General features: G+C 38.0%; 3 protein-coding genes across 4 annotated transcripts; 2 read left to right on the top strand and 1 right to left on the bottom strand.

Annotated features, from left to right (window-relative positions):
• Positions 1 to 344: 344 nt before the first annotated feature.
• On the bottom strand, positions 345 to 2,187 carry LOC145703924 (carbonic anhydrase 2-like). The gene is made up of 7 exons (XM_081781340.1): positions 1,996 to 2,187; positions 1,769 to 1,955; positions 1,474 to 1,711; positions 1,311 to 1,435; positions 988 to 1,102; positions 757 to 916; positions 345 to 551 (listed from the first exon to the last, which is right to left on the bottom strand). Exons 1-7 carry the CDS (start codon positions 2,168 to 2,170, stop codon positions 430 to 432), a joined length of 1,122 nt encoding a protein of 373 aa, XP_081637466.1. The 5' UTR covers positions 2,171 to 2,187; the 3' UTR covers positions 345 to 429.
• A 1,868-nt stretch (positions 2,188 to 4,055) lies between these two features.
• LOC145698548 (uncharacterized) lies at positions 4,056 to 5,880 on the top strand. Of its 2 annotated transcripts, XM_081775756.1 has the most exons (7): positions 4,056 to 4,217; positions 4,301 to 4,392; positions 4,466 to 4,812; positions 4,852 to 5,148; positions 5,188 to 5,350; positions 5,620 to 5,706; positions 5,753 to 5,880. In XM_081775756.1, exons 1-7 carry the CDS (start codon positions 4,125 to 4,127, stop codon positions 5,850 to 5,852), a joined length of 1,179 nt encoding a protein of 392 aa, XP_081631882.1. In that variant the 5' UTR covers positions 4,056 to 4,124; the 3' UTR covers positions 5,853 to 5,880. The 2 variants fall into 2 exon arrangements, with proteins under 2 accessions (XP_081631882.1, XP_081631889.1); XM_081775763.1 differs by lacking the exons at positions 5,620 to 5,706; positions 5,753 to 5,880 and adding an exon at positions 5,396 to 5,594.
• Positions 5,881 to 8,225: 2,345 nt separating this feature from the next.
• On the top strand, positions 8,226 to 10,052 carry LOC145703358 (sodium-coupled neutral amino acid transporter 9 homolog). Its single transcript, XM_081780712.1, has 9 exons — positions 8,226 to 8,268; positions 8,337 to 8,569; positions 8,623 to 8,933; positions 8,973 to 9,275; positions 9,321 to 9,384; positions 9,427 to 9,610; positions 9,669 to 9,845; positions 9,888 to 9,939; positions 10,031 to 10,052. Exons 1-9 carry the CDS (start codon positions 8,226 to 8,228, stop codon positions 10,050 to 10,052), a joined length of 1,389 nt encoding a protein of 462 aa, XP_081636838.1.
• Positions 10,053 to 13,499: the final 3,447 nt, after the last annotated feature.

The raw sequence follows: 13,499 nt of genomic DNA, 5'->3' as shown, positions 1-13,499 counted from the left end.
CCTAACCCTTACCCTTAAGCCTAGCCCAAGTGGCGCCCCCCTGGACCCCCTAAAGCCTAACCAAGGGGGTTTCGTCCCTGGAATCACAAAGATATGTCAGATTCAACACAGTTTTCTGAGTCAGAACAGCACCCAGCTTCTTCAAAATGTCACTCCGGCTTAGCCTAAGACTTTTAATTCTCGCCAAGAAAAAGATCATTCCTGTCTCAGGCGATTTCAAAAATCAAGAAAACCGTCAAAACTTCAGTCTAGTGAGAAAACTTCTGGGAAAAAATGACATTCGAAAATTCTCACTTAGAATGTAAAAAACCTTAAAATATTATCAATTTTTTATTTCGTTAATTTTTTATTTAAAGATTGAAGTGTCAAGTGTTTAGTATTTTTTTGAACAGGAGAGGCAGATTTTTGTTATCAATATAATTCAAACGATCAGTTTTGTCCGGCTTCATATCCTTCGCTATTTCGATCTTTGCACTTTTTCAGCACAAGTCCCCCAACGGCGAGAAACACTACAGAGCTGACTCCAATAACGATCCAAGCCCACATTGGTTCTGAAAATAAAAATCGCGAAAAAGCCTATTTTTTGAGGAGGTGTCTGGAACCAACAAAAAAATTCGACAAATTTTGCGTGGAAATTTTCAACCAATAAGAAGCTTGGATTCGGCAAACCGGCAAATCGGCAGCTGAGTAGCCGCCCACGCAAAATTTGTCGAAATTTTTGTCGGTTCCGGACACCATCCCATTTTTTGCCCTTACTTGGCTCTTCTCCCTCCGCAGCTGGTTCTTCTCCACCGCTTTTGATTTCCGGTTCCATTGGCGCAACGATTTTCTCCATCGAGGAAAAGAAAGTGACTTCTCGACCATTAAGAGGTTGAACGTTTCGGAAATTTTTCACCAATTCTGCGCCGTGATCGTCCTGATTCAGCGTTTCAACGACTGTGGCAAATATTTTCATTGATGAGTTGATATATTTTGATATTTATAAACCTTGGCGAATTGAGTCATAAACTCTTTCGTCTTTGTCGAGATTTTCAGGGGCTCTTTGAAATTCGTCCAGACTACTGCTTCATTGCAGGTGGGAGTAGTCAGACTTCCAAGATATCTGAAAATCACGTGATCGTGAGAAAAAGATTAACAAGTTGGTATATTTTCCCCTCCAAAGACCGTAAATGCGGCGAAAAAACCGCGAGATCTATTGAATTTCAACGAAGGTGACAAAATCATAACTTTGGGACCGGAAAAGTCAAATTCGAACTTTTTCGGCATTTACTAAGGGTATCCCTTCGTTAAATGAGGATCTCAAAATGTACCTGTAGAAGTTGTCAAGAGTTGAGGGAAGAATTTCAGACATGGAGAATTGAATTTCAGAAGTCTTCTTTGGATCTTGAACCGCCTGGCCGACCATGTTTAGGAAGAAATTATCGAGGGGTGTATCCTTAATTGCATAATTCCCTCATTTTTAAGATAATCTACCTCTGCGGTAACATCCTCTTCAATGAAAAAGCCGAGAACCGCCAGCCCATCGGATTTGTCCACAGAGTCTCCGATCGTTCCATATTCTGATTTGAAGTGAACCAAGTGAACTTCTGAGAAGAACTGTTCCCCCTCGAGCGTGTGTTCCGAACCACCATGGTCCGATGAGCCCCAGTGGAAATGAAACTGAGCAAGGGTGTATTCTCCTGGAAGAGCTCCGCCGTTTGTCTTCATGTTTCTGAAAAGAATCGTTTTTATCGATTTGAGAAAAGTAAATATTCTTCGAAGTACTTACAAAGGCTCTGAAGCAGTCATTTGGACGGCATGGCCGTTATTCACCAGAGTCCATTTTTGCTCTTCATCGAAATTCGTCAATTCAAACGGCTGAAACTCAGCGGTAGAGACTTTCTTTGGAATGTCGATCGGGGATTGTCGAACTCCATTGCAGGCGGCAACGGAATCGCCCCACTCGTTTCCCTGCTCTAGAATCGGATTGGGCCGGGTTTAAAGGGGGTTGGATACCTGCATAACCCCAGGAACCAGCAGATCTGGGGATGCGGTCGGAGGAACAGAGGGGGATCGAAGCTAGAATCGCTGTCGACAAACGCATTTTTCTCTGAAAAAATTTGGATTTTTGAAGATTTTGGAGCGATTTTCGACTCGAAAATTTCGAGCGTGTACGAAATTTTAAGACCATCCTTATTCACAATTTATTTTTCTCTTCTTTCATTTTTTCGACCTCGTTATCATGAGAGTCTATGGGAGTTGTCTCTAGAACTGAGGAATTACAGTGCCGCTGGTCAGGTCGAATTGGTCGGATGTGGAAACTCTTAATCGTTGTTTGCCTTGTACAAATATGCAGACGGTAAAATCTGAGGAGAATTTCAATCAAATTTAATAGTTGTTTCTCAAGCTCTAGAAAAAAAATCTCTTCTACCAAATTTCGAAAGTGACCAAAAAAAATTATTGTAGATATTAAAAAGTAGTGACGCCCCCATTTAAGGGTGGTCTACTCGCTTTGGCGAGCCGGGTAGATACCGTCTCTGGTGGGGAAAACAATTTGTCTACGTCGGAGGATGATAGATTTTGGCGAAATCAGTCGAATCATGAAACATTCGAACTTGCTCTTGAACTACTTTTATCTTCACCAAAGTTGTTGACCAGGATAAGTTTTTATATGTTTATTGGATATAAAATTTTATTGATAATTCAGAGAAAAAAGTTCAATTGACAATCAAAAGTAACTCTCCTTTGAAGCAAGTTTTGAAGAAAATTGGAGCAAATATCAAAGTTCAAAAATAAACCTTTTCATAAATGAGTTAAGGGCGTCATTGCAGTATTTCATCAAGAAATAAATTCGAAAATAAGTTTTAAATTAATTTTTTTTTGTGAATTAAAACTCCTCACTTATCGATTTCATAAATTTTTTCAAAGTCTGTGAAAACGCTAATCTTTCCGGCTCAAAATTTATGATATCAAGCCCTCGCGACCACCTCCTAGACCACCCGTTGATTTGATTGCTCGTAATTATCAACAAATAAAATGGATGAGTTTATTTCCCCCAATGTAGACCCTAGACATATTGTTTTCCCATCCACCTTTTGGTCTGAAAATTGAGTATTTCGAGTCTCTGCTTTTTGGGAAAATGAGAAAGAAAGGTTCATGGTGATAATTGCGCTGCATCTAATCAGCTCTGCTTACAGGTGGTCTGATTATCAGAATAGAGCTAAATTCACAATGGCTTGCAAATTCCTTTGTTTATAATGAAAAAGGAGGGTCGAAAAAAGAGGCCCAGACGGCTGTGGCTCTAGAATCTCTCAAATCTCTAGTGAAAGCAACAATGAGGCGTTTCGCGGATTATTGATTGTGTATTGAATCAGAAGAATCAACAAAAATGGAAAATGCGATGGTTTATGTAAATAGATTTTATGAAATAAGAAAATGTCAATAAACCCAATTTCAAATGGGCGTAGAGGAAGACAGAAAAGAAACGTTCTAGGTTTATTTTTGGCCACCGTGGCTGCTTCCGACACGACTTTTTTGATGAGATATTTTTGCGAAAATGGCAGATACAAGAAACAATTGCCGGTTTAGGGACAATATTAACAAAAGATACGATTTAATTGTCTTTCAGCTCGGGATTCTCGATGGCTGTGAGATGAGACGACTTCGATACCGCCTTATCAACGTGTGCCAACGAATCACGGGTCGAATGGAAGAACGTCTCCTGAAAACTTATCTGAATCTATGATTATTATATTAAATTTTCTTTGTTCTTTGTTCACAAGTAATCTGAAAATGATAAATAAAGATAAGAAATTTCAAAAGGTGCAGTTTCAAAGAACAAAGACGTCAAATCTCAGATGACATAAAGAATGATCAGAAGATTCGACTATTGAAGAACTATGAGGAGCCACTGAACTACCATGAGTCATGGTCCATGACAAATTCATGTTTTATTCAAATTCAATCTTTTGTATATAAACTATTTAATTTTAACGAAGCTTTGAATCTCTAGATCTTCAACTGCTTTGGGAAAATTTTTATGCCCGGAGCCAGTTGACACCTTGTGTAAACAGAATTTGCAAAGCTCATTTCCCTTTGTCAGCTTATCCAACTGACACACCCATTACTTCATTTTTTCTTCCAAAATGGTGTTTTCAAAAGATTATAGAGAGGATTTCCTGCTTGATTTCGACAAGAATACTTTTCTCAATCATGGGAGTTATGGAGCTGTTCCCAAGGTAAAAAAGAGACGTTAAATTATAAGAAGACGATTCTTTTCATTCAAAATTTTTAAAGTTATTGTCTTTTCTTTGTATTTCAGGTTGTTTTGGACAGAAAAAAAGAGTTGCTTGATGAAGCTGAAAGATTTCCAGATGATCATTTTCGAAACAACGCGCTCGAGTATTACAAGGATCGGGCTAAACTTTCTTCCCAAGACGAGCTACTGTCAATTTCTCTGTATTTTTTGTGTAGCCACGAAACAGGAAGCGTGCAAATGCGCTGCTGATTTCGTCCATTCATCAGTAGAAAACCTCGTTCTCGTCAAAAACACCACCCAGGGAGTCAACACCATCGTCAACTGCTTTCCAAAAACCAAGAAAATTCTCATCAACAGTCACACTTACAATGCCATGCGAAATATGACCGATTTGCATCGGACGAGATGGGGCTGCGAAGTTGCGGAAGTTGAGGTTAACATACCGATTGAATCAGAAGATGAGGTGGTAAAGGCGTTTACGGAGGTGATGGATGCGAATGAAGACTTGGATTTGGCGATTATTGATCATATTTCTTCGGCTTCCGCGCTGGTTTTTCCGATTCAGCGTCTTATTGGTTCGTTCAATGGCGATTTTTATCGTTTATTATTTTTAGCTGAGTGCAAAAAGCGAAACATCATCGTCATTATCGACGGCGCTCATGCGCCAGGTCAAATCGACCTCCACCTGGACACGCTTGGCGCCGATTTCTATGTCGGAAATCTTCACAAATGGGCATACACCCCTCGCGGAGCGGCGATTCTCTGGGCTGACCCGAAGTTTCATTCGATTCTCGAGCCGCTGACAACGAGTCATCTGTACAAAGGAACCCTCCATGAGAAGTTTTTTCAGCAAGGAACTGACGACTACTCCAATTTCTTTACGATTCCAGTTTCGCTCAAATATCATTCAGGTTCGAAATCATTGATCGAAAGTCCCTATATTCTTGAAGACCTTGGCTTTGAAAACCTCCACGCCCACGCCGCCGAACTCTTCGAATACGGGAGAAAACGGCTTTGTGAAGAAGCTGGCTGCTCAATGTACCCAGTTCCTGCTTCGATGGAAGCTCCTTTTATGAAAATCGTCAAACTCCCGCGGACAGATCGATATCCAGAGTAAGAAAAAAGCAACTCACTTTTCAATACAAAAGCTTATTCTAGCACTGATTCAGCCGAAACATTATTCAAAGAAATAATGTTTGAAAAAAGAGTTGCGGCGAAGATCAAGGCTTTTAACGGTGATAACTATCTTCGAATTTCTGTTAATTGCTATAATTCCTTTGGTGATATGGATAAACTGGTTGAGGGAATGAAGAAAATTCTTGATTTGTGATTTAATCGAAAAAAATTTCTCTTTTGTTTTTCTCAAACGTGGGTTTTTTAAGACTGAAAGGAATTGCGATTACCGACAGAATAATTCTTCAATTATTGGCGAACTATAATTTGGTCGTTGCAGTTACTACGACGAACGGGTACGAAAATAAGGAAATGAATAATGATCTCTATCTGTCTTTTCAGTGATATGTGGATGCGAATAAGTGTCAATTGCTACACAAACAAATCAGATCTCGACAGATTGGTGGATGTCGTCAAAGATGCAACGCCAAAACTATTCTGAATCGTCGAAAATTAAAATAAAAACCTTTCCCAATAAGTTTTCGCTTTCATTGTTCACAACTTAGACACAAGGTTTGACTGAAAGGAGATAAAGAAAATAAAAGAATATGCAAATTTCTTCAATAAAAAGAATAACCTCCTCATCAAACCTTAAAAAGAGTAATCGTTTTTTATATCATAGATATAATATCAAAAGAAGAAAATTAAAAAAAAAATCGAAAATTGATATGCAAGTGAATTCGTTGTGCAAAGTTGTTTTGACTCGATATTAACTCAAATATATTTGTAACAAAACTTAAAGCGGAAATGAATTTTTCGACTACGCCAAAGTAGAATTTTTGATTTAGTGAAAAAAAAAATCGAACAAAGTAAGATAGCTCATGGAAAGAGACAAAAATCACCCTGTTTCGAGAAACGCTTCAGAAGGTACAAATAAAGATCTTCAAATTTGTCGAAAAATCCGTCCGTTTTTAGCTGAAAGTGTTTTTACAGAGAGATCTGGAACCCTATCTACAAGAAACGCTCCAAGGACTCGAAAAAGCCGAAATGTTTCAACTCAAATCCTCTCATCCATCCGACGTGTTTCCCAGCAATCGATCGAATCAATCAAAAGAGTCGCCAGAAATGGCGATTTCATCACCATCGTCTCTCTTGTCACAGCCGGGCAGGGGAATGGATTCTTTACGATTCCTTGGGTCTGGGCGAACGGATCGCTGGTGCCGTGTCTTTTGCTTGCTTTTTTGACGATTTTTGCATATTCGTTTATTGGAATTACTGTTTTTGAGATGAGCGAGAGACATGTCGGCTTGATTCCAAGTCTTGGAAAAGATGAGCTGCCTGATATTTCATTCATAATTGATTACAAATATGGAAGAAAGTGGGGCTTGCTTTGCGTCGCTTTTTCAGCTTTGCATGTTTTCGGGACGATTTTGACGAGTTATATCAATTTGTCTTTTTCTCTTTATTATTTTATTCTCGGTTGCTTCGAGATTTCCCAAGAAAGGTAAAAATAATCAAATTTATAAATTGAAATCGACCTTTGATTAGCAAGTACTTGGAGAGCTCCGAAAATATTACAACAAACTTGATAAAAACAACGGCATTCACGACTGATTCTTCTTTCTCGAACCACTGGACCCTTACTGGCACAGTCCCTCTTTTCTTGATCCTGATCATTTTCTTCATGAACGTAAAATCTTCAGTATTCTTCTCCAGACTGGTAGCTGCTGTTGGTTTGCCAAGCACCTTGATCATATGTTGTGTTCTTTTTTGGAAGGCCTCACCTTGGGCGTCTCAAAACGACTCGAAAACTCAGCCGTATCCGATTTTCAGTGACGCTCTGACTTGTTGGCCTGCAGCATTTTATGTTTCTTCATTCATGCCTTTGCTCATGTAAGTTTGAAATTTCAGCCAAAATATTCTCTCATTATAAATTTCATTTTTAGGTCAATTCTCAAGGACGTTGAAAACAGAAAACACACCAGAAGAGACATTGTTATATCTCAAATTGTAAGATACAAGCAAAAAATAGCTTACTTACGAATTCTAGCTGAGTCAAAGTCTCAACATTATCGTCGGCTTGACATTTCTCCTCACGTTTCCGGGCGATAAAAGCGAAATCTCTCAAAACTTTGTCGAAAATTTCCGCGACTCAAAAGTCGCAACAATTCTTTGCTTTGGTTTGATGTTTCTTCGATTCATTGGAGCTTATTCGATGAATTTTCATGCGTTTCGAACATTTCTTTCTGGCGCTTTTTTCAGAAAAATCTTTCCTGGATATGGTTACAGCATTTTGCTGTCGATGGTTGTTATTGGACTTTCGGTTGTTTGCGCAGTTTTTAATAATAAGCCTGGAAGTGTTCTCAGTCTCGTTGGCAGTATCACTGGCTTGTATTTTTGCTCAAGTGAGAACTTTAAAAGAAAAATGCTTGACTGTTTTAGTGGTTGCTGTTTTTGACGCGAGAAAAGAAGATTCATTCAAAAAATCACCATGGTATGTTTTACTTCGATCCGGAGTCCTTGTTGTTCTCAGCGTTATTTTCATCATTCTTCAATTCATTGTTACTTTTTCTGCAATTGATTAATTGTTAATTGCTTAATAAAAAACATGGTAAATGAAATCAAACAATTTGCTTCGAACGTCAAAATTCCTGAGAAAATAGCGATTCTTACAAAAATAATCTTGATACAATTTAGATGGATTTTTGGTTCTTTTAGGCACTTTCCGTGGTGCTTTACTGATGACAAGCACCACTACAAGCACCCAAAAGCCCATCATGGTAACATTCTGTTTCTTGGAGGGCGGAAATGACGAAAAATACTTATTGACTAAGAGAAAAAAAGAGATTTTTGTGACCGCGCATTTGATATGAAAATGCTAGAAGACAAAATTCTGAGCTTTCGGAATACATCTGAAGGTAAAAACATTGTAGAAGGGAATTTTTTGGCTTTTTGAACTACAGATAATAGTCATGGCCTAATTTAGCCGACAGCGTGTTCACAAAAAGATCCACAACGGAATCCACTGATGCAACTCAAGAGCCCTCTAGATTCCGGACTCTCTCGACCCGAATTATTTCCTCGATCCGAGATGCTTCTGTTGCTTCTTTACAGTCGCTTAAAAAAGTTGCGAAAAATGGTGACTTCACGACGGTGGTTTCGCTCTTTGTTGCAGGCCAAGCAAATGGATTTTTCGCCATTCCTTGGATGTGGAAACGAGTTTTTAAGAAAATTCTCTTAAAAAACTTTTCATCATGAAAACTCATAAAAAGGCCAATGGCTCCATCCTTACCTGTCTCTTGACAGCGATCATCAAAGTCTTCGGCTACACCTACATCGGAATCACGATATTTTCCGAGAGCGAAAAATGCGTCGGCTTGATCCCCACGCTTGAAAAAGACGAGTTACCAGAACTGTCAATGATCGTCGATTATAAATTTGGTCGCAACTGGGGACTTGTTTGCTTGATTTTCGCATTTCTGCAAGTTTTTGGTGCTTTGCTCGCAAGTTATATCAACTTATCCAATTCTCTATATTGGTTTGGCCTAGGATGCTACGAGATTGCTCATGAAAATGAATTACAGTAAGGTTAACGAGGAAATGACTTTTTTTGATTCTTCAGAAATATATCCCAAAATTTCTCTGTCGAAGAATCTTTCTCTTCTTACTGGAGTCTCACTGGCACCATTCCGCTATTCTTGGTCGTCATCATTTTCATCGTCAACGTAAAATCGTCAATTTTCTTCTCCAGAATAGCAGCTATTTTTGGACTTCCAAGCACAATCATCATCTCCATTATTCTTTTTTGGAAAGCCTCCGAGTGGAAAGAAATAAATCAGAAGATTCCTCCCTATCCAGTCATCAGTGGCGATTTGACCTGCTTTCCCGCGATTTTTTATACTTTTAGTTATATGCCCCTGCTCATGTAAGTTTTTTTAATAGAGCAAAATGACGGATAATATAATTTTAGGGCGGTTATCAAAGACAACAAGAATCGAGGACACACGAAGAAGGATATTTTCATTTCTCAAATTGTAAGTTCCCGGCGGCAAACACTAAATGACATACATTTTAAGCTCTGTCAAATTTTCAACGTCGTGATTGGCCTGACTTTTGTTTGGACTTTTCCCGGCGATAGAAGCAAAGTTTCCGAAAACTTTGTCGAGCATATTAGGCATGGATTTTTTCTGAAAAAAAAAACGGACAATTTGAAGCTCAAGAATTGTCCTCAATTAAAGAGACTCAAAAGAAGCAACATTGGTTTGCTTCGCGCTGATGATTTTTCGATTCGTTGGTTCTTATTCTTTGTGCTTTCAAGTTTGCCGGACGTTCATTTCTGGAGCTGTTTTCAAGAAAGTCTTTCCTGGATATGCATACAGCATTTTCTTGTCAGTTTTCGTTATCGGACTCTCCGTTCTCTGCGCAATGTTTTACAACAAACCCGGCACCGTTTTGAGTATTGTCGGGAGCATCTGCGGCTTGTACTTTGCCTCATGTAAGTTTTCTTCTTGACGCTATGTTTTTTAAATAATTTTAGTGATCGGAATTTTTGATCTGAAACAAGCCGAAAAATATGCCGATTCTCCTTGGTACGTTTGGTTGCGATCCGGAGCTCTGTTTATTTTCAGTGTGATTCTTCTTGTTCTGCAATTTATCATCATTTTAACTGATAAAAACTAGCGAAAACATGAACATAAGATAAAATCTTTAATGTCTAATTTTATCATTTTCCGTAAAAAACAATCAATTCAATTGAGACTTATGATTGCTTTGATTTAAACAAGACAGGAAGTAGAGAAAAATGGATTCGGCAAGTTTTTAAAATCTAAGCATCCTAAAATTTTAATCACGAATAATTTTGATAAAAAAAGAATAAGAGAATTCAGAGAAAGAAGAAAATTCTTCAGCATCAAGAATCGCCCCGAACGCCTTCTGACAGTTAAACTTGATTTTTATCTCATTTTTGATTTCGGGTAATTTCAGCAAGCAGCGTTTTCAGCAGACAGTCAACTGAAAAATCAATTTCCAAAAAAGATGACCCTTATTTTTCTCATTTTCGGAATCTCTCCACGCGGATCATTTCCGAAATTCGTCATTCATCCGCCCTCTCCTTCGATGCAATCAAGTCTGTCGCTCAAAATGGAGATTTTGTCACGACAATTTCTCTTTACATCGCTGGTCAGGGAAGTAGTTTTTTCACACTTCCCTGGTGCTGGTCAAATGGATCCGTGGCGACTTGCATTTTAGCGGCGATTTTGAAAGTGGTTGGGTATTCGTACATTGGGAAAGGGTTCAGGCCTAAATTCGACTATCAGAGACTGAATAAAGACCCGAAACTAAGAGTGGCAATTTTTAGTGAAGCCGAAAAATGCGTTGGTAAAATTCCGACAATCGGAAAAAATGAAATTCCTGAGCTTTCTCTTATCGTCGAACACAAATTCGGCAAAACAGCTGGAATCGTCTGTGTGATTGTAGGAAGCATTTTGGTGCTCTTTTCGATTTGCTCGATTTATTTGTTTATCTGCCGATCGCTTTATTATTTTGTCCTATCCTCTTATACGATTCACTCGGCGAAGAACACAAGAATGGTGACGATTATGGAAGACGACAACTCGACTTTTGCCGCCGGAATTTCAAACGATCAATTCAAAGTTCCAGAGACCTTTCATCCTTCTTGGGATCTCAACTGGACCATTCCTTTTTATTGCATTCTACTGATATTCCTCGTCAACAAGAAATCATCCGTCTTTTTCACCCGCCTCACCACCGTTTTTGGTCTCCCGAGCACGATAATTATTTCGATTATTCTTTTCTGGAAAGCGTCTGTTTGGGGAAAACTCGGATATTTCGATCTTTTTGATGAAAACGAGCAATCATACTATCCTTTGATAAAATGGACTTATACTTGCTTCCCGGCGATTTTTTACAATTGCACTTATATGCCCAATATTTTGTAAGAAATCCCCTTTTTCGATCAATTTTATTGATTCTAGATCAGTGCTCAAGGACAACAAGAATAGGAACCACACGAGAACTGACATTGTTTTGTCACAAATTGTAAGAAACTTAGAATTAAAACGGGTAAAACCAAAGTTTGGAAGTGATTTTTTGGATCAGGGTTTTGATTGGCCGATAGGCTTAATACAGCAATCTTATTGGTTATCAAAATTCCACTTCCAAAAATTGGTTTAATCCTTTTAAACCTGGTTAACACTATGCTAGCTTTGCCAAAGTACCAATTTGATCATCGGACTGACCTTCATTGCAACTTATCCAGGCGACAAAAGCCGTGTCTATCAAAATTTTGTCGAACATTTCGAGTAAGACAACAATCGCCTTCAAAAAGGGTATACAAATTTAAGCTTCGACAAGCCAGAATACTTGATCTCCTGCATTCTCATCTTTTTTCGAGGAATAGCCGGCTTTTGCCTGAATTTTCAAACATTTCGCTGCATCCTGTCTTCGGCGATTTTCAGGAGATCCTTTCCCGGCTATGGTTGGAGTGTTGTTATGTCGATTTTTGCCCTGGCCTGTTCTGTCTTATGCGGCGTCTATTATAATAACCCTGGCAAATTGCTCGGAATCGGTGGCAGTATAACTGGCGTCTACTATGCTTTTCGTAGGTTTTATGCGGGCATCACAAATGAGGTAAATCTATTTTAAGTTGTGGCCTGGTTCGACCTGAATCAGTACGGATCTTTCCTCCTCGCTCCTTGGTATGTTTATCTACGATCTGGAGCTCTGGCAATTTTCAGTTTGGTCCTCCTTGTTTTCCAACTTCTTGTGACTTTTATGCCGAACCAATATCAATAAAAAATTAAATAGAAATCATCGCTCTCTTATCTGTATTCAAACGAATAATTTTTGAAAGGAAAAAAAACTTAAGTGGGTGGTGCTCGAGGTTTTTTTCAACCAAAAAACTCGATTTTTTTCAAAAAATTTTTTTCCAATATGATTTACAAATTTATTATCGACAACAAAAATTATAAAACAGAAATCTCTGATTTTTAAATATGATCAAAAATTCAGAGAAAAAAGACCTTCTTCGTACATCATTCGTTGTATTTCTTGCATTAAATAAAAACCGTGAGCGTAAACTCCATCTAAAACAAGGTTTATATTTATCATCAAGTTTACCTTCAATCATGATTTCCATAAAAAAATATATTTTCTTAGTCTCTTTTTTACCTTCTTTAATTATAACATTTTTAAAATTAGAATTTGCTCTCGTTTTTGACTGTTTCTGATTTTCACGTTTGTTTGCGCCAAAATGGGACTGAGATTGAAATTTCGGAGGTTTTTCCGTCTCTTTTGTTTCCAGTTCCTCATCGAATTTAATTTTTTGTTCTCTTTTTAGACTGTCAAAATCGTGCAGCATCTCAAAAGGCTCCGTCTCATAAGATTCTGTAATATTTAAATATTCGTTTTTCGATGAAGTTGTTATTGTTGTTGTTGATATTTTTGCTGTTGATGAAGAGGAGATTGATGACGTTGTTGTTTGTGTTGTGAAAACAGGCGTGGAAACAGGAATATTTTTTTCGATCACCCAGTTGCAGCCCGTAAAGATTTTAAATGCCCCAAGATCAGAGTGGCAGTGGCAAATTCTTGTCAAGGCTTATTATTTTGTTTAACCCCCATCGGCCAAAATGTTCAAAATGGACATTTCTTATTTTTATATTTCTCGATTGCCCCCAGATGGGATGATATTTTTCGTTTTTTTTAGACCTCCTTTAAGGGTACTATCTTCGATTTCCCCAACTTGAGCCTTGAATAACTCGGAACTTGTGAATGATTGCGGAGTCCATATTGGCTTATTGAATAGACCTGTCCTAGATCTAAACTATTACAGAGGGGTTTATTAATTACTTGACCGAAACGCGGCTAAATTTTGGCTTGAAGTGGTTATCTTCGCCAAAATGGCCTATATAAACGGTTGAATAACTCAAAAACAAGTCTGATAACTTGGCCTTATTATATTTTTTATATATAATTTGAACCTTAATCTTTGAAATTACAGAAGGAATTTTTCATTGAAAAACTAAAAATGCCAAAAATAATTTTTTGAAAATTGCGTCTCGCCGATTTTGCGAAAATTGAGCATTTTTTAAAATTTTGCGACACATTTTTGGCTCTAGAATCAAAAATATCT

This window comes from Oikopleura dioica, chromosome 1, assembly GCF_907165135.1.
Source record: "Oikopleura dioica chromosome 1, OKI2018_I68_1.0, whole genome shotgun sequence".
Taxonomy (NCBI): Eukaryota; Metazoa; Chordata; class Appendicularia; order Copelata; family Oikopleuridae; genus Oikopleura; species Oikopleura dioica.
The sequence above is the reverse complement of the archived record's forward strand: the minus strand, read 5'-3'. Positions and strand labels throughout refer to the sequence as shown.